This window comes from Macrobrachium nipponense, chromosome 3 (genome assembly GCF_015104395.2).
Source record: "Macrobrachium nipponense isolate FS-2020 chromosome 3, ASM1510439v2, whole genome shotgun sequence".
Taxonomy (NCBI): Eukaryota; Metazoa; Arthropoda; class Malacostraca; order Decapoda; family Palaemonidae; genus Macrobrachium; species Macrobrachium nipponense.
The window spans coordinates 13921852-13942897 of record NC_087202.1 but is presented as its reverse complement, the minus strand read 5'-3'; the positions used below and the strand labels follow the sequence as shown (position 1 = coordinate 13942897).

The 21046-nt window shown below is 40.9% G+C and overlaps 1 protein-coding gene across 8 annotated transcripts in view; it reads left to right on the top strand.

The window, feature by feature from the left end:
• The window catches only part of LOC135221632 (cytoskeleton-associated protein 5-like), a 173012-nt gene that overhangs the window by 59571 nt on the left and 92395 nt on the right, over positions 1-21046 (top strand). For all 8 annotated transcript variants that reach the window (XM_064259301.1, XM_064259304.1, XM_064259300.1 and 5 more), the window contains exons 11-17: positions 5871-5983; positions 6532-6709; positions 8165-8358; positions 8613-8764; positions 9091-9309; positions 12871-13054; positions 20796-20993. In XM_064259301.1, the coding sequence (XP_064115371.1) occupies positions 5871-5983; positions 6532-6709; positions 8165-8358; positions 8613-8764; positions 9091-9309; positions 12871-13054; positions 20796-20993 (1238 nt within the window). The remainder of the gene's footprint in view (positions 1-5870; positions 5984-6531; positions 6710-8164; positions 8359-8612; positions 8765-9090; positions 9310-12870; positions 13055-20795; positions 20994-21046) is intronic.

Here is a 21046-nt window from a genome sequence, read left to right as displayed (position 1 = left end):
TCGAGATACTCAGTGACGTCATAAACATGGCGACCGCCATGACGTCACTTCACAGCTGCGGCCTACACGAAGACATGCTTCCATTTTTATTTCGAGGTTCAAGAGTACTTTACAACTATGCTTTCGGATTGGAGGTTATTAATGCACATTGTTTTTGAGAGAAATTACAAGCGTTAGGAGATATAAGTCACATAATGGAAAAGACACAAGTCTTCCCTTTGTATCCTTTCGCTTAGGCGTCATCAAGCTTAGGTGACTGGCTTTGATGCCAGTGCGTTCTCCTGCCAATCCTGTAAAAATAGGGACTTCGTAGCTGATCCTAGAGCCAAGAGGAGAAGTGTCTTCTCCAGCGAGCCAGGATTGTTACATCCCTATTATAGGAAAGCACAAGAAGTAGTTGTAATTGTTGAACAAGTGAATGATGGAAGTTAGTCTAGTGTGGCTGCTGTGAAGAATTAGAAAGGCTAGAATCAGAGACTTCGTGACTGATCCTCGTGCCAAGAGGAGAAGAATAATTTCTTTTTCATCTTCGAGCCAGGACTGTCACATCCTTGTAAACTAGAAATGCCACAAAAGGTTGGGTCTCTTGATCTTGGCTGCAGGAGTACCATAAACAGCCTCACGCTTCCATCAAGCGTGTTGATGTCATGGCCAAAACCGCTTACAAATGGCGGTAGTCATGACGTCACAGCCTACTGATTCTCAATTTACTTCTCTTGCCTCCAGAACCTAATGCGCTTTCTGACTCATTGGTACAAAGTAATGAAGAATGAACAGGATCTAGAGGTGAAAATGGCTAAGTAAGACAAAAAAGAAAAGGCATGATACGTCATCTTCTTCGTCTTCTTCTCTAGATGGCGTCATAGCTAAGTTCGATGGTATCACTGAGTGTACCAGCCAAGCGTTGGAGGATATGGGATTTCGTGACTGATCCTCGGGACAAGAGGAGGAGAGTAAATTCTTCTTCATCTTCGAACCAGGACTGTCACATCCCAATCAGCAAGAAAATCAAGTCAGTGGCTGGTAAGCTCAAAGCAATCGGACGAAGCCGTTTACAAGAGTCCAAACGAGCAGAAGCGTCGAAGGTCACTGGACTAGCGGCCAATGTGGAGTTGCCAGTGATGACTACAAAGAGTCTAAGAGAGACCACAATGCCGTTGCTGAACTTGATACATATGCCGATGATTTTACAAACATTTTCCATGGACTCTAGATGTCAGAGTAATGTAATATGATAAAATTGCTCTCATATTTGTATATAGGATTGGAAACGGATACCTTCTCAAATCCTACTGACTATAATATTTTCAAAATTGAGCCATCAGCGGCCATTGAAGATCAGAGGTGCCGAGGCCGTATGGTTGAATGACCATGATGCATGCAAATAGATACCTTCTCAAATCCTACTGAATATTCGGGATTGAGCCATCGATGGCCATTAAAGATCAAAGATGCTGTGGCCGTATGGTCGGAAGACCATGACGTATGCAAATTGCTACCTTCTCAGATCCTACTGACTATTCGAGATCGAGCCACCAGTGGCCAATAAAGATCAAAGATGCTGCGGCCGTATGGTCGGACGGCCATGACGCACCCGGACGTATGTCAGAGGGTAGGAGTGAGTTAACATCTCCTGTGGCTGAACACAGTGTGTTAGAACCCGAGGGAAGAGAAAACCAAGAGTTTCTGGCTTCTTATGAGGAGGCGATTGATTTGATTAGTCAATTCAATAACCTTTCGGGGAGCACGGAGACACCTGCCAGCATGCTTCCCCTGGGGATTGACGTGGTGTTTGGTTTGAAAAGGATACAAAAGTGTATAAATTACCTTGTTCTAGTCATGTAAGGTCCATTTTACAACATGTAAAATCCACGGATTGATGGAAGGATACGGATACCTCTTAGTAATCGTATGCAGCCTGAATGGTGGGAATTTGCATACGTTGGGTTGACTCCAGAAAACTTCAAACCTTTACAGGTAAGAAGAATTCCCATGTTTTATATACTTGTTGGGTTAAGCTGGTTTCTTCTTATAAGAATATTGACCAAACGCTTCGACTCTTACACAAGTAGTTAATCGAAAGTTTGGTTCCTTTGAAAGTATTGTAGAACCATTCTTCTTAATGAAATCGAATGGGAACTTAAGTCGAAAGGGAGAGGTGAATGTCTTTCTTTCGCCACTTAAGGTAGCCAAGCCTAAGTAGGGCACTTATAACCTAAGATGCTATAGCCAGAATAATTGGGTCATACCATTTAGCCTAACAAGTGGTTATATTCGTTGCCTATTCCAGCCAGTCCGAGTCTACTGCTACTATCTTAGTTAATCTGAGTAGTAGTTCTTAGCTTAGACTGTCCGAACTAACTGGTTTGGGTATGCATGTGCTGGCTTGGACCAGCTAAGGGTTGCGGTTTGGCTTTCGAACCTGCATTTGCTATCTTAGATTAGTCTGAGTGGTACAATTCTGCTTCAAGACAGCACCTAGTGACACCAGTTGATGAAGGAGTGTCTAAGCTCCCATTAGTGCCCGAGTTTTCACAAGCTCCTGAATCCCCATTAGCGCCCAGGCGGCCAGTAGCTCCCGTACATATGGAGAACATGGAGCGCCAGTAGCTCTTTATTGCCCGTTTCATCTTCCAAGTGCTCAGCACCAGCTCCTACTTTTGCGATGCTAGCTTCCTGGTATCAGACTTCCACTCCTTCAGTTGTGGACCCGGTATTGATTTCCATTCAGCAGCATTCCAGACACAACAAATATTTTAAAAATACCTTTTATAATGGAATAAACTGAATGCAATGAGAAATAAATATAAATAACAAATGAAATGAATGAATGAACATTTAACATCACTCTTACCTTGTGGAAGATGGAAAGGAGGGGAGAGGGAGGAGGAGAGGTTATTGTTTGGAAGGAGAAACCCCTTCCAGAAAAACTTTAGGTATGAAGGTTGATTCACATACATCAGTGTAGTATCAGTGCTATCCTCTTAGTTTGTCAATGTCAGTGAAAAAAAAGAATGTTACTTTGAATTCGCCCAATGCTTTCACATGTTCGATGCAGCACTGTGTTTTGATTCGCAGTGTGAGTTCTGTCTCCTTTCTGTGAAGTTGAGTATCGTCGCCACCGATATTTTGTTTTTGTTTTTCACAGATGTTTTGTAGAAATCACTGACATGGAGAAACATAAAACAAAAGAATTTAACCATTTTTTAAACATACAAAGTAATGTATATACTATCACTTAGCACCAAAATAAATGCCTAAGATTTGTCTGTCTAAGGATAATCTCTAGTATGGATTTAAGTAGATAATTATAGTAACTAGCACTACAAAATATTTGTATTATTTTACCTTAAACTTCTAATAGTTCCCTCAATTTTATAGCCTTTTTCCAGCGAGTATCTTGGTTCTTCAGGTGAGCCTTTGTTTTACTGAGCAATACATTATGTTGAAACATATTGCTGGACATTCTAAAGTACTGGAAAATTTTTGTGTCATCAATTAGTTCCTTGTGCAGAGTAGCAACCTCTCTTTTACTTTCTTTTTTCTTCCACGTTTTATGTACCCACTTTCTTTTCTTCACCTTATACTCAGCTTCTTCCTCTTCATCAATAATTATAGCAATCATTGCCAATTCCATGTCTGAAAACTTTGCCATCTTGGAAATCACTTACTTCATGCTGTTTTTTTTTTCTTCTCAGGATTGATCCCTGAGAACCAGCCCGAGAAGAGTCTACTTGAGACTCAGAGGTCTGGAAAAACTAACCCCTATTAATAATAATAATAATTGGAGTCACTGCATAGATGTTACTGAAATGTCACAGATATCACTTGACACTGAACTGATACAGCACTGGTACTGCACTGATGTTTGTGAATAAGCCTTCAAGGACCTATCTTGGGGTACTTATCATTGTTTTTTACCAGCACTATCTGGGGTTGCATCCCCTCTTTGTTTTTTACTGGCATTAGGACCAACTTGAAAGTCACTGGACCCCCTGTCGCACAACAAAACTGTCCAGAAAAATTTTTTTCTGGCATCTTTAAAATTTGCTCTAAAGTGAAACAAGGCATTGTTATTAAACATGTTGGAGACACGGATTACAGCATCTTTGTTGGATGATAATTCTCCACAAATTTTTTTTATGTCACTCCACTTGGAAAACTTCCTTAATCACTGAAGTAGACACATTAACTTCTCCAGAGAGACAGATTCCACAACAGGCGTAGGGTCGTCAGGGTCGGACTCAAATCCTTCAAAATCCTTCTTGAGGTAACATTCTGGCCACAATTTTCTCCAAGCATAGTTCATTGTCCTGGAAGTCACTCCCTGCCAAACCTTATCTACCAGGTGTATGCATTTGAAGTGTCTGAGGTTACTTCAAAGCATCTTTGAAACTGCCTTCATATACACTTTCTTGAAGTTTGAAATGATCCGTTGGTCCTTGGGCTGGATGAGAGGGGGTGGTATTAGGCTGCAAGAACTTCACTGGGATGAATTCAAATCCATCCAACTACTGAATCTTCCAAGCCAGGAGGACATGCAGGAGTGTTGTCCATTACCAGGAGGCACTTTAGTGGCAATTGATTTTCATGGAGGTATTTTTACACACGGGCCAAACACTACATTGACCCACTCAGTGAAAATTTGCTGTGTGACCCATGCCTTTTTGTTAGCCTTCCACAGCCAGTTTATTCTAAATAACATTGTTTTTCATGAACACTCAAGGAGTTACAGAGTGATAACCAGTAGGGGCTTCACTTTGAAATCCCCACTGGCATTCCCACAGGTTCTGGCAATGAGCTTTACTCCTTGTGATGTAGGTCCTCTTTGGAAAAAGTGTGATGTAGGTCCTCTTTGGCACTTTTTCCAAAAGATACCTGCTTCATCGCAGTTAAAGACTTGTTGAGGGAGGAATGCTTCAGCCTTTAAATATTCTGTGAATTCATCAATGAATTCTTCGGTGCCATGTTTGTCAGAACTCGTAGTCTCCCCATGCCTTACGACACTATGTGTCTGTTCGCTTTTTGAATTTTTCAAACCCAGCCTCTGCTGGCCTTGAGATCCCTAACAGCAGCACTTGTAGGCATTTTCTTATAGAGATCTGCATGCAACATCCTTGCCTTTTCACAAATTACCGCTCCCAACACTTATTTCCCACTAACTTTTTCACTCATCCACACCAAGAACAGCTTCTACACATCTTCCACCAGTTGAGATCTCTGTCTTGTTAAAGATATTAACCCTTAACCAATATCAGCTGCCTTGATTTCTTCTAGGATGGAGCTGATAATTGAAATGGACTTGCCATACGTTCTAGTGAGATTGGCCACACGTACGCCACTTCCATACTTTGCTACGAATTCTTTCTTGAATTCTATGGTGTTTCTTGCCTTTTTTTACAGAAGGGAACTTTCCATGGCCTCATGATGTCTTGCATTTAGCATGCACTCAAATAAAAAGCACAGAACACAATGAACATGTGGGGTGATGCAGAATACTACTGTGCGAGTTGATGCTCATTCACTGAGACGAAAAGGCTCAATGGGTCATGAGAGAACACTGGATGCTTTGTTTGGGCGTTCAGTATTGGGCCTAGTAATGAGGTGGGTCCTGGTAGGACCATTTCTGCTTGTATGAAATCCGAGGATATTTATGAAACCATAGTCAAAGTTTTGCCTGAAAAGTATGAAAACCGAATAACACGAAAACAAGGTGGTATGAAATCTGAGGTTTGACTGTAATACTTCTTTTTTATAAAAATGTAATGTTTGTCTGATACATAGTTGTGTACAGAGTATAATGTCAGGTAATTCATGCTATTTGCCAAATTTTTTCATCTTTATCACTGTAATTATGGTTGTCTTTGCAGATGCAAATGTACGAGAACAGTCTGCTGTAGCGCTTGGAACAGCATTGAAGGTTGTCGGGGAGAAAGTAATGATGGTTTTCATTGCTGATGTTGACATTCTCAAAATGCAGAAGGTAAGCTGATATTTACAGAATATTAAAGTTTCTCTCTCTCTCTCTCTCTCTCTCTCTCTCTCTCTCTCTCTCTCTCTCTCTCTCTCTCCTCTCTCTCTCTCTCTCTCTCTGCTTCCTCTCTTCTCTCTCTCTCTCTCTCTCTCTTCCTCCTCCTCTCTCGTCATCTCTCTTCTCCAGCTCTCAGCGCTCTCTTCGAGCCTCGTCAGCGCTTCTCTCTCTCTCTCTCTCTCTCTCTGTGCTTGTGTAGGAGTTTTGAGTGCTGTACTAGGAACATTTAGATTATGAGGAGGCTATTTTATATGGTAAATATGTTTTTTTTTTTTTTTTTTCAAATAAGTCGATAAATTAGGACTTGGAATATCATGTAAATGAATATTATTGTTATCTCAAAGTAGTTTTTCCTTATTAGATTCTTAAACAAATAAATGGGTATTGAGAATAATTAATGCCATTTATAAGCAAGTATAAATAAAATGAGAAATCCTACATTTAAAATTTGATATATGCATATATAACAGTTAGAATGTTGTGATAACTTTCCATTGCAGATCAAGGAGGCCTCAGAAAAGGTTGAAATGAAAGTGAAGATTGCTGCTCCAAAGACCAAAAAAGCCCCAGCCAAAAAAGAAGCAAAGTCAGATTCTAGTACTTCTAGTTCTGCTCCTACTGTTGTTAGGGGAGGTTCAAGACCAGCACCAGCAGGTGGTGCTGCAAAAGGAAAGAAATGTCAGTAATGCCCATTTTCTTCAGCACTTTGTGGATTCTGATATAAAATCTTTATTCTTGCAAACATTGTGTGTGACGGTAGTTTTTGTGTTCAGAGTTTCTGCATGCTTTTTATACTAGTATTTCCTTTTGGGTGCAGTTTTGATATTTATATTATTATAGTGACATCTATAATTTGGAGCTTAAGAAATGTTCCACCTTATTTGAGATGACTATTCTCAGACTTAAGGCTTACAAATATATATGTACTGCAGTTTGTAATTGTTCTTACTGGAATCCAAACCATTGCCTTTTATGTAGGTGTAGCTTTCAAACTGAGCTGGAAACTGATCGAAACTTGGTATTAAGGTAGTGAACCAGGTAATTAACAGGTGGAGGTGTGGGAGTGGGGAGTATTCTCACAGCCACAGTAGAGAAGAGACATGCATACACTCCTTGTTGTTGACTGGTGATTGAGAACTTGGATTTTGTACATGCTAACTTGCTCATTGCCAGTCTTAGGTGTTTGTCATTTTTTTGTCTTTTTTCTTGTCTTTTTTTTCATACAGATGAAATAATTAACATGACCGTTGTTGTTGCTTGGACGTAGCCTCCCTTCTTGGCAGTTTGTTATATACACTAATTCTCTCTGATTGTAATTTTAAGCAAGGGCATTTCCTGGCAGAGTCTTCTTGTTAGGAATGTATTGTTAGGAATGTATTGTCTGGGATATGCAAGGGATGTAGCAGGTTTTGAAGAATTTTTGTCAGCAATTGTGACATTCTCTTGCTTGCTCACTAAGGTAGTACAATTTCAAATGTCTGGGGCCTTGTTTTCAGGGAAATTGTGGAAGTTTGGCCAACCATAAGTTTATGTAGTTTTATTTTTGTAGCCTTTGTAGTTAATCTGGTGGAGGAAAGAGTGTAACACTAGAGCCTCCTCCATAGGTGGCTCTTAATGGTTATGGCTATCTCGGCTTTGTTGACTACTGCATCTCCACCTCTTAAGGAGGAGAGTTCTCTTCCAAAGGGAGTGCTCTTGAAGTCTAAGGGCATGGTTCCATCCCTAATTGTTCAGTAGAACATTTCAGTTTCTGGGTAATGAGGGCTGTGTCTTGCATATCATACTGATTGTGTCATTGTACGCGAGCATGTCTGTTCTCTACTTAGCCGCTTTTTGACAACCTGGTTAACTATTTTGTTACCAAGTTTTTACCAGTTTCCAGGTAATTCTTAAAGATACTCCTGTATGAAGGGTTTGGATTATATACATAAAATACAAATGATTTTTAGATCATATATTTTATAAGGTATAAGATTGTTCAGTCTAATTGTACAACTTTTTCAAAAAATTATTTTGGTAATTCATAAGATTTAAGGTTTTAGAATTGTGCTTATTGTCTTTTTTATAAGTAACTTTTAAGGATGTAAGTATTGCGATAATCTTGAATGTTATGAATTACATTTGACCCTACAGCTGGAGGTAAAGGTGGAGGAGGAGGAGGAGGGGGCAGTGGGGGTGGTGCTGCTGCAGATGAGTGTCAGGAGTTGGAAATGTCAACAGACGAAGCTTTGGAAAAGGCTGCGGAGGTGTTGCCCGAGGAAGTCGTCTCTGGGTTGACAGATCCTAACTGGAAGACTAGATTGGAGTCAATGGAGACTTTCAACAGTGTTAGTATTTTGTTATGGTTTTGTGCACCTTCCTATGTAGTGACGTCAATTTCAGTATTAGCATTATACAAAAGGTTTTATTATTTTTATCTAATTAGAATAATGTATTTAGAGGTTTAAAGGTTTTTGTTGGGACATCAAATGCTTTATCCCTTCACAGAGATTACTATTTGGACGTGAAATTCCTTAAAGTATGCTCTCAAACATTGAATTTTTTGTGCACTGATTGTAAATTATTTGTCCCCTTACAACAGACTGTTCAAGGATTGTCTCGAGATGATATTCCAGCCCAGGCATTGGTGCTCACTCTTGCTCAGAAACCTGGATTTAAGGATAATAATTTCCAGGTGCTCAAATTGAAATTGGAGGCACTGAAGATCATTGCTGAAAATTCAAATTTTACAAGGTATGCATTTTTAAGATTGAATCTTTTTATGAAGAAATGTTAGGAGATGAATCCTTAAACTCATTTAGTTGTTCAAGTTCTGGAGTTGGAAGAAATTAAATTAAGTTTACCTTTCATTTGTAGTATAGTTTTCCAATTTTAATTTTGAGCCCAAAACTACCCTTGCATTTATTACATGCTAGTAAATTGGCTAAAAATATAAGACCTATAACTATTAAAAAGAGATTCATTATATATATTTGAAAGATGATTCACTATTATTTTTTCATTTTGATGTGTTTAAAGAGTAAGTCTTCCAGTGATACAGTAATTACTTTCATTTGCAGACGTTCAGGTGAAATTTGTATCCAGGAGCTAGTTGAGAAACTGTCGGACTCCAAAAATGGTCCTTTATGTGGAGAGGTGCTGATTGCTATTGCAGAAGCTGCAACATTGCAGTGGACTGGTTCGGAAGTTATGAATAGAGCTTTTGAGCAAAAGAATCCAAAAATTCAGGAGGTTGCTTTGAAGTGGATGTCAGATGCCATTTTGGAGTTTGGCTTTGTGTAAGTATGAACTACTCTGCTAGATTAGTTTCAGCATCCCTCTGGTTTCCCAGCTGATGCATCACGGTTCCTTAGAGCATCATCCATTCCTTTGGGCTTTTTCCAGTTCATTAACTTCACCGTTCTCTAATTCTTGCATATCACCTAATCTGTGTGTGTGTGTGTAAACCTAAGGCATCCTGAAATTTAAAATACTGACCAGGGTTTTTATCAAAAAATGAATAGAGGTATGACTCATCAGTTCTCAACTTTTACTGTTTTTATGAAAAGAACATAATGCTTACTTATGTAAAACTAAAAATGATAGGTGATTTGTTTTAAATAATAGGTGATTTATTTTAGAAGCGTGGTTGGAGAGTATTTAGCCAATTTCATACAAATTTATTAATCACCTGGTTAACCCTTAATGGATGGGGTAAAAAATCTGTATGCTGCACCCCAGGGTGGGGAAACTTAGAGCCCAGTAAATTTAAGGAAATAACTCCTCAATGGAAAGAGGAAAGTAAGCAAATGCATATGGTATGAGAAAAAATATTCAAAAAAATTTTCCCCACCTTCCATGAGAAGTTGAAAATGACTAAATGCAATCTCATGTGGGGGATCTCTTTTATAAAACAATCGTAAATTTTACCAAGTTATTAATTTTTTTTATAATTCATTTAATATTATTTGAAATTATACAGCTCACACAATATCAAAACAAGAAATAAGAACAGTAACAAATTCTGAGCATATATGAGGGCCCCAGAACCAGAAAGTCGTATATGCCACTTCCACGGATTTGGAGTTATGCATACTGGTAGATTTGACAACCTTTTCTCTGTGTATTTGAGGCATTTCTAGGCCATTCCACCATTTACATACGGTCGAAATTCTACTGGGACAGTCGGAATTATTGATTTTAGCTACAGGAAAGAACATGAACTTCGAGCGGTGCTGGCAGCCGCTCGGACGCTTCATGAGGACCAGATAGACGCATATCACTAGCGCTGATTAAGCCAATGAGAGCGCGCGTCACTTTGCGGGTAGCGAATTCTAGGCCAATGAGCGTTTTCCCCATAAGGCGCGTGTAAGCATCGACCAATCACCGCGCAGCTTACAATCTCCCGCCGCCAATGTTTACATCTCACTTCAGTGATCATAGCGGGAGATTTAATTTACGATTATCCGTTGTGTTGTGCTGTTATTTGTCTAAATTACTCTTTATTTGAGTACATTATGTCTTCCTCTGGCAGTGATAGTGAGACATAGTGATGTCGTGCAACATTTTTTTCATTATTAGAATAGTAATAATAGTCGTAGTACTAGTAGTAGTAGTAGTAGTAGTAGTAGTAGTGGATGAGGGTCACAGCTGGTAGCGATGTTTGGAGCTAACAGACTGCAATCTGATCGAGTTTAAGTCCCCTTCACATTGCAGCTTCTATTAAAGGATGGCCCTAGTAGTAGTAGTAGTAGTAAAAAAAAATTATTATGATAATATTATTATTGTGTATTATGTGGATGGTTAAACATCATAGTGATTCAAGGTTATCATCGTCAACATCATTATTAAACCATCATAATATTATTATTCTATCATTATTATTATTATCATTATATTATTATTATCATTATTATTATGACAATAGTATTACTATTCTATTATAGTGATTTTCTTGTGATTGATTAAAGTATCGATGTATTATGATGATGAAAGGTTATCATCATCAGTGTCATTATTAGTACTAATATTATTGTACTATCATCATTATTATTATTACTATTATTATCATCATTATCATTATTATTATATTTATTGCCCATTGTTATTATTATTATATTATTATTATCATTATTATCATTAGCAATACTCGGTTTCTTATCACAAAAATGTATCGTCTTTTCAGCACACTATTATTACTTATCAATATTATTATTAATAGTATTATTATCATTTATTATTACCAGTATTATACTATTACTCTATTAATATATCATCATTATTACAACAATATGATAACACTTTATTATCGTTTAACACATTCAATTATGGTTTAAGTGCTTGTTATGACTCAAATATTAAAAAAAAATGTGAGTTTGGCAGACATTTTGAATGCTAGCGCGCAAGCGCACCCAACAATTTTTTTTTCAAATTTTCACAAAAAACTTATAAAGAGTATAGCTTTCATATGAAACTAAGTTTAAATCGATATCTTCTTAGAAGCAGAGTAATGAATGATAAACTTTGAGGCCAATTTACTCATTTTTTAAAAAGTGGCATATACGACTCTCTGGTTCTGAGGCCCTCATATGTTATAAAAAATACGTAAATTTACCGAGAAAAAAGATGCAGGAACTTTTTTTTTTTATTTATAATGTCTTTTCTATTTCTTTGCACTTACGTATAACTGAAATACTATCATAAAAGATAAGAACTAAAACCAACAGCAACTCATTGGTATAAGTAAATTTATACAAAGACTTCATGAGATATCCTTGAAGTTCAAGATCACAGAGTTGTCAAGGTCACAACTAACTGTCATGGGCCACCCACTTGATTTTAGCCAGTCAAAAAGTTGCCATTAGTAAATTAATGGGCTATAGAAGTAATGGCACCTCTTTCTGCCCGATTCCCCCAAATCGATGGCGCATAATATTGCTCACCATGAGTGACTCTGTCATCCACCCGAAACCTATTATTGCTGCTCATGTGAGCATGTCTGTCCATTAAGGGTTAAGATAGTCAGTCTTGTTAAGTTACTTAATGATTTTTTACCTTAGGTCTAATTCTTCTTTTTTGGAACTTGTTACTCTGACCCTCCTATGAGTATCTTGAAATTTCCAAAACTACTGTGTAATGTTTAATCATTTGTTTTATATCAGATGGTGCACTGTGAGCATTACTTAGGTACTACCATTCACATTCTCTGTTTTCCATCTTAAAGTTCACCCTCTCCTAACAGTTGTTTCAATATGCAAATGCACTTAACCTTTGACCTGAATTTGATATTCCATTCCTTTCCTATAAGAGTCCATTTTTAACGGCTTCAATTCACCAAAAAATGAGAAATTTGTATTTACTTCAAAGGTGAAGGAGAGAGATATTGAAAAGATATATCTAATTCCAATGACAATTTAATACAAGAAAACCGTAGACTGGCAAAGTTAAATGGATGCTTTCTTGTTACTCTTATTCAAGTTGGTCGTAGGGCCTTAACCATAAAGTCAGGAGAAAGCTGGATAATAATTATTACAAACATTGTGCTGATGAATGTAGTAAAGCTTTTAATAGCTAACCAAAACCACTTGAGATCAAATGTTTTTTCCATTTTTGTCACTCCAAGATAAGTTTCATTACTGAAAGTATTTTAGCTTCAAATATATTTTTTCCAATATTGGATGTTTTATATGAAATGTCTTTAGTAAGTAATTGAGTGCTTGGACATGTGCAGTATACTATATTTTTGAAATTTGGTAATACTACCTGGTGCATGGGTAATAATTAAGAAAATTGGACTTTTGATTTAAAAGTTAATATTTAACTGTGTTTGAATTGCTGCTATTTTCAAATTGCTTATACAGGTTGCAACCTATGGCACTTATCGGGGATATAAAGAAGGCCTTGGCACACACTAACCCTGGTGTGAGGACAGCTGGAGTATCTTTGTGCGGAACCATTTTCTTGTATATGGGTGCTGCCCTCCGGGTGTTCTTTGTTGATGAAAAGCCAGCTCTTCTACAGCAAATAGATGATGAATTTGAGAAGGTTAGTGATCACCTCATTTAGAATGGTAATTCATGGTTTTATTTTCTTTAGCCTCCATTGGGAAGTCATTTTAATTTCTCAGCAGTAAAGTTAAGCGAGCAAATTATGATAATGAGGTAATTTGTTCTTCAAAACTAACAAATATTTATGTGGTACTTATGGTAAACCTCTAAGGAAGTTAAGTAGACTGATGATTCCACATTGAATGAGAACAAGCAGCTGTTAGTGGTGCTACCTGCAAAACAACATTGTTGAACGTGTACTGAAATTACAGAACTCAGCTGTACAGTCTTAATGGGAATTAACTTTCAAAGTGATGTTCTTATTAATTAATATTAAGTAGTTGTTCATCATGAAACAAACCTTCGGTCTTAACATTAGGATTACTAGCGCCAAGCTGGAAAGGAAACCGGTAGAATTAAAATTACACTTGTGAGATCCAGGGACTAATGGCATCTATACCAGGTCACGGGGCATGTATACCCAGAATGCCCACGGCTACCTGTGACCCATCAGTTATTTTCCTACCGCCTTTAAGATAAGACGTGTTACTGTCTATCTCATTTAAAGCCGGTTTTTCAGTTTGCCCGTTCTTTATCCATTTCATTTTTTATTTTTCATTCCTTTTCTTTCTCCAAGTGTGATCAGTGTGTGGTAAGAGTGTATACGTGGTATGATGGAGAATTTTGCCTCAACATCGGGATCGTCTACCGCTTCGAAGAGGAGACAAAGGAAAATGCCCAGGAGTCAGTGGCTTCCCTTGTTCTAGGTTCCTAACCTCGGTGTCGGCGGATCCTCATCCAACGTGTAGTAGTGCAGGGAAAACGTATGTACGGTTACTAATCCGTGTTCGTTTGTCGCGGTTGGTCGGTGGAACAGTGGAAGAAGTTCATATGGGAAAAGCCAATACAAAAGAAAGGGGGTGACGCCATCTTTGGATGACCAACCTTACGGCTTCTTTTGTATCGGTAATAAACCAGGCTGCTCCATATGTTTCTCCACCTGCTTTTGAATTGTCTCATACCCCTTCGGTTTCTCCTAGCGGTTCTGTATCGAAACGTCGGGAGGGGCCTTGGGTAATTTTATGAATAATTTGCACTCTCCTTTCTTCCCAGCAAATCGAGAGGGGGAGATCCGCCATCTTTGTTCCAGGCTCCTGCTACGCAAGCGCATAGGTTAGATGGTACGTGGTCAGCGCTAGGCCTACCAGGCGTACCAACCTTGGATGGTCTGCTTGCGCATTATATGACGTCACGGTTCCAGCAGGGTCCGCAGCGCTGAATGTTCCTCATCCCCCAGGGCTTGCAATTTATGGGAATTAATGCCGCTGCTTCACCATCCCACTCAGTATTTACAGCGATGCAGAACGTGGGAGGTAATTTGGCAGCAAACGTGCGGTTACCAGCAGAAACCTCTCAGTCTCTCCCTACGAGAGGGATGACGTCACAACATACGTCACACTCTGAGATGGCAGGCGTTGATGACGTCACAGACGAGTCGTCGGCCTTTTTCGCGGTTTTTCTCCCAGACGCTAATACGCCTTCTGATCCGTCAATGCAAACTGTAATGCAGAAGTTACAGGATATAGAGGAGAGAATGAATAAGAGAGGCAAAAAAGAAAGTGTGATTCGCCTTCTTCGTCTTCTTCCTCTAGTTCGGCGTCATCGCTAAGTCGATAACGTCACGGCGAGCGCCAGTCAAGCGTTGGAGGAGGTTACGGGAGTTCCTAGCGGATCCTCGGGCCAAGAGGAGAAGAATCAATTCTTCCTCTTCTTCGGACGAAGACTGTCTTTTCCAAGTCAGCAAGAAGGTCGGAAAAATCAGTGCTATTAAGCACAAGGTTCGCCAGACGAAGCCGTTCGCAAGAGTCCGAACAAGCGAGAGAGGTGACGGCCGGCGAGCTAGCGGCCGAGGCGGAGTTGCCAGTTCGGATCGCAAAAAAACTGCGATACCTCTGGTAAAATCGACGTTGGCGGCGAAAGGTGCAGCAGAGGATGGAATGCAGGTCCCAGTTTCGCCCGTAAGGCCGTTCAAATACGTACGAAGGACGATAAGGCTCCTATTAAAAGTACGAAAAAATAGAGAGTTGGCAACCTCGGCGGATACGTTCGTGGAAGGCAGTGTCCGTCTGGATAGAAGGCCGAGGCCGGGCTCGCCGACGCTCGAAAACGATGCCAATGCTAATAAAGACGAACTTACCTCTGTCTTAAGGGAGCCTTCATCTTGGAGATCTAGACGAGATTCTCGCTCTAGATCCGTGAGCAGAGAAAGAGTGAGACGTTCTGTTCCCCTGCTGACTATCTGGGATCGAGCCAACAGCGGCCAGCAAAGATCAAAGAGGCCGCGGCCGTAGGGGCAGGCGGCCGTGGAATTCCGGGCCGTCTGTCAGAAAGATAGAGGCGAGACAACATCTCTCGTGACGGAGAGTGGTACACTAGAGCCGGAGGAAGGAGAAAACCAAGAGTTTTTCTGGCCTCGTATGCAGAGGTTAGTTGATTTGATCGTCAATTCAATAGCCTTTCGGAGAAGACAGAAACACCGGCCAGTATGCTTCCTCCTGGAATTGACATGGCGTTTGGACTAAAGAGGGATATACAAGGTGTCGTATGAATTGCCTTGTTCGAGTCATGCGGAATCGGTTCTTGCAACACGTAAACGCAAAGATGCAGGGAGGGATAATTCCTTAAGATCTAATAGATCATTTAAATTTATTCCCCCACCCTCCAATGATAAAGCAAAGGAAATATTATACGACACCGAAGGTCCCTTGCTGTCTAGACAAATGAACCCTAATGTTGTAAGGTTAAGGCCTGGATTAACCTTGGATCAGGTTAAAATGGAGTGCCCCTCGATGACGTACCAAGAGGCTGCCACGTTAGAAGCAACAGCTTCTTCTCTTTCAGGCTGCGTCCTGGTTAGACCTTTGGTCACAGCAGTGGCGAAAATTGCATCCTCGGAAGAAACAAGGAAAGTAGTGGATGAACCATTGTTCATTAGATTACTACAGTCAGGGTCCAAGGCGATTGCGTACCTGACAACGTAAGTGCCAATGTTGGGCAAATATCCTGCTAATGAGGAGAGATGCAGCATTGCTAGACTAAGCCGCAATGTGGATTTGGATTCCCTGTTAGCAATGAGGAATGGGGATATCTGGAATCCGGCAACTACTGTTGCCAGGGGTCATACTGGAAGAAGCGATAGATAGAAGAAGGATGGACACTAACGATAGGTTGGTGCAACAGGCAGTTAGGAAAACCTCTAACAGTCAAACTATTCCTTTGGAGGAAGACAACAGCAAGTGTCTCGAAAGAAACAGTGAGACATAGCATCCCTAATCGAGTCACAAGACCCTCTTCCCCAAAGAGGAGAACGCATCGCCCTTTCACAATAGAAACAACAGAGGAAGGGGGCAATAGAGGAAGGGGGAGAGGCTCAAGAAGATAGGATGGGCGCCTCCCATCACTCGGCCACACCGTGGGGGGTTGCCTGGCAAAATCACTGGAAGGTGTGGCGGAACTAGGGGCAGAGCAGTGGTGGTGGATGTTCTCAGGATCGGGTATGATCCGTTCGAGGTAACCCCGCCCCTGACAGAATCAACATTACCCCCCACCGTCACTTAGTATGCCCACAAATCTCAGAAGGCCACTATTCTGCAGGACGAAGTGAAGAAGATGATGGAAAAAGGAGCTGTGCAACAAGTATGCAGTCCGACAAAAGGCTTTTACAGCAGGATTTTCCTGGTACCCAAAGCCAACGGGGAGTGGAAGACAGTAATAGACCTGTCAACGCTGAATCTGTTTATAAGGAAAACCAGTTTCAAGATGGAAACTCCGAAAATGGTTCTACAAGCAGTCAGAATCGGAGACTTTATGCTGACAGTCGATCTAAAGGACGCATACTTTCAGATACCAGTCCATCAGTCTTCAAGGAAATTTCTCCGCTTCAGTCTTGCAGGGAAAGCTTTCGAGTTCAAGGTCCTGTGCTTCGGATTGACAACGTCTCCTCAAGTTTTTACAAGAGTGTTCACCCTGTGTCGGCGTGGGCGCACGCTCAGGGGATCAGGCTGATAAGATATCTGGACGATTGGCTGGTGATAGCAAAGTCCAGGGAGAAATTACTCAGGGACAGGGCGGCCCTCCTGCAGCTTTGTCACAGCCTAGGTATTGTGGTGAATCAGCAGAAGTCGCAGCTGGATCCAAGTCAACATTTGGAATATCTGGGAATGGTGATAGACACAACACAAGCCAAAGTATTCCCGACAGACCAAAGAGTACAGAAATGCAAACAAGTGGTGAATGCCTTTCTGGGAAAGCAGACACAGCCAGCAAGACAGTGGCAGGTGGTGCTGGGAATCCTAACCTCCCTGGAGAAGCTAGTACCACAAGGAAGGCTACACCTTCGGTCCCTACAATGGAGGATGAAGGAGTTTTGGTCACCAACAGTAGATCACCCGTACGAGCAAATTCCCTTGTCGGCAGAAGTGAGGAAAGACTTGCTGTGGTGGTGGACGACGACAATCTGACAGTGGGTGTCCCCCTTCAACAATCCTCCCCAGACCTCTTGCTGTTCTCGGATGCGTCACTAGAAGGCTGGGGACGCCCATATGGAGGAGTTGATGGTGTCAGCAAAATGGAGTTGCAAGGACAGAGAACTCCATATAAACGTGCTGGAGTTGAAAGCAGCTTTCTGGCTCTACAAGAATTCAGGGAGAGAGTAAAGGGACACTCGGTGGTATTGATGTCAGACAACACAGTAGTAGCTTATTATAAACAAGCAAGGAGGCCTAGTTTCTCGGCAGTTACAGTGATGACAGTTCAACGTCACCAGTGGGCTATAGAGAACCTGGTAGACTCAAGGCCAGGTATATTCCGGGAAAAAGAAACATAGTGGCCGACAAGTTGAGCCGCAGGGATCAGATTCTGGGAACGGAGTGGTCCCTACACAACAGGTAGTGGACAGGATGCTCATGTTGTGGGAAGGACCGATCATAGACCTATTCGCAACCAGGTACAACAAAAGTTGGAAGTGTATTGTTCAGTAGTCCCGGACGCAGAGGCAGCAGCAGAAGATGCGCTACAAACACCCCTGGGACAATCTGGACGTGTACGCATTTCTCCATTTTGTCTAATCCGTCAGGTTCTGAACAGGGTAATGCGTCTCAGAACCTCAAGATGACCCTGGTAGCCCCGTTATGGCGAAAGCAGAGTGGTTTCCAGACCTACTGGAACTCCTAGTAGATGTGCCAAGAGAGTTACCTCCATGGAGCAACCTTCTGGTCAGCCTCACGTGGAGATGGTACCACAGTCGGTGAAGTCCCTATCGCTTCACGGGTGGAGACTGTCAAGTATCTCCTCCGAGAGCGAGGGTTTTCGCAGAAAGCAGCAACTCAGAGGCAGGTAATATCAGAAAATCATCTGCGACAGTATACCAGGGAAGTGGTCAGCATACTGTGATTGGTTTACAGACTTTCTGATATATCTCAGAACAGAAAAACATATGTCTGTATCTGCAGTGAAGGGGTACAGGGCTGCTCTAGCCTCAGTCTTACGAATGAAAGGAGTGGACATATCGTCTTCATGGGAGTTGGCCATGCTGATGAGGAGCTTTGAACAGTCATGCCCACAAAGGAGGAGCTAAAAGCCCCCAGATTGGGATCTGACCAAGGTACTGAGTAGTCTGACAAAACCCCCTTACGAACCGCTAAGGCAGTCCACGGATAGGAGCCTGACCCTGAAGACAGCTCTTATTGGCCCCTGGCTTCAACCAAAAGGGTGGGGGAGCTACAGGCCTCTCATATCTCATAAAGCACTCGAGAGGTTGGAGATCAATGGTGTGTGAGTTTGTCCCAGAATTCGTGGCAAAGACCCAAAATCCAACAATAGTAGACGGCAGATTCGACTCCTTTACCATACCTTCCTTGGCAGACTTTGTAGACAACGACAAAGCTGAAATGCTCCTGTGCCCCGTCAGGGCACTAATGGAGTACTTAAAGAGAAACAAGGCACCTCAGGCCGGGGTGCCAGAGGTTGTTCGTAAGTACAGGACGGAACAAGAAGGAAGTGTCCAAGAATACATTATCATTTTGGCTAAGGGAGACAATCAGAAATGCTTATACTGCAGAAGACAGAGGGTCAGATAGCCAGGTGGGAGCTAGAGCTCATGACATCAGGGGTTGTGAGTGCTTCCTGGCATTTAAGAAGAATAGTCTGTGGATAAAATTCTGAAAGGCGTGGCGTGTGGAAGCGCCAAACAACATTTCACCTCATTTATTTTGAAAGATGTTGCCCATAGATCCTTGGACACCTTTTCCTTGGGTCCAGTGGTGGCGGCCCAACAAGTGATATAGTTCATCCAGTGCCCTGGCAGGGTCAGTTTGCGTCTAGTCTAAGATGAAGTATGAAAGTAGAATGAAGGGCGGATGACTGGTTTTTTCTTTTTTCTTTACTACTTTCTTCCTACTCCTTTAACTACGGGCAATATGAAGGAGAGTACCGTCATGTGCTGGAACGGACTAGATGCAGGTGAGATGGTCAGCCATACTGTGAAGCTATCTTAGCTGATGATATACTTTTCAGTAGCAACACCCCCTCTGGATAATAAGGAAAGAGGGGTGAAGGTGGATCAGTCGCAAGGGACAAGAGTAAACAGTAGAATGGTATCTACACCCAGTGGGAGGAAACCAATAGATCCGCTTATATCTTTGGTCTAGGTTCATTGTCCATTCTCTAGAATTTCCCTATATATTCGGAAATGGATAAGGTGGCAAACTTCCAGTCAGTTGTAGAGACTTACCTCCCTCCAATAGTAAGTCTATCCTAATGTTAAGACCGAAGGTTTGTTTCGTGTATGAACAAATACCAAATTTGTAACTAATTTGTATTTTTTCATAACTAACAAACCTGAGGTCTTAACAGTTAAAGGCCCACCTCGAACCACCCCTCATAGCAGTCTAAACTGGGTTAGAAATATAACTGATGGGTCACAGGTAGCCGTGGGCATTCTGGGTATACATGCCCCGTGACCTGGTATAGATGCCATTAGTCCCTGGATCTCACAAGTGTAATTTTAATTCTACCGTTTCCAGCTTGGCGCTAGTAAATCCTAATGTTAAGACCTCAGGTTTGTTAGTTATGAAAAATACAAATTAGTTTACAAATTTGGTATTTTTAATTTTAAGATGACCACTGATTTAGATGGTGGCCTTTCCCAAAGGATTTGCTCCTGAAGTAGAATTGAAAGTGGAATAGAGATAGAGCAGACAGCAAAGTGGGAAGAGACCAAAGAGAATGAATAAAATAAGGTTTGAAAGGGCAAATAAATTATTTAAAGAAACATATACCATAAGATAAATTGAATTGGTCACAGTTAACATGAAATGGTGGTTCATTGTGTGAACTGTAGTATATATTGGCTGTGATATTGTTAGAATTTGTAGCAAAAGGTGATATCAGTTTATGCTAGAGTAGATGTGTCCATGAATTCTTTTATATGGAATAAATGAAATGTATACAAAGGTGATGTTCCAGTATTTCTTTGCTTTACACAATAATAATATAAAAATAGTAATATTCTATTTTGAGAATTGGATATATATAATCTGTAAAAATGAAAATTAAGTAGATAATTAATTTGGGGTCTGTATTATGAAAGAAATTTGTTCCATTATGATAGTCTGCTCATTTCCATCTTTACGGACTTTTCTTTTTCTTTCTGATGTGAACTTTCTCTACAATTATTTCAGAGAAGTGGAGAGAGCCCCCCTGCTCCAATTCGTGGAGTGAAACAAGCTGGTAACGCAGACAATGAGGGTGAAAATGAACCAGACAGTGTGGATACTGGTCAGCCAGCAATCAATGCCCAAGATATGGTGCCAAGAGTGAACATTAGTGAACAACTTACGAGTAACTTATTTGCAGAGTTAGCAGACAAAAATTGGAAGGTGAGGCACATAAGAAATCCTGTCAAGCTTTGTTGTTCGAGAGAGAACAATGA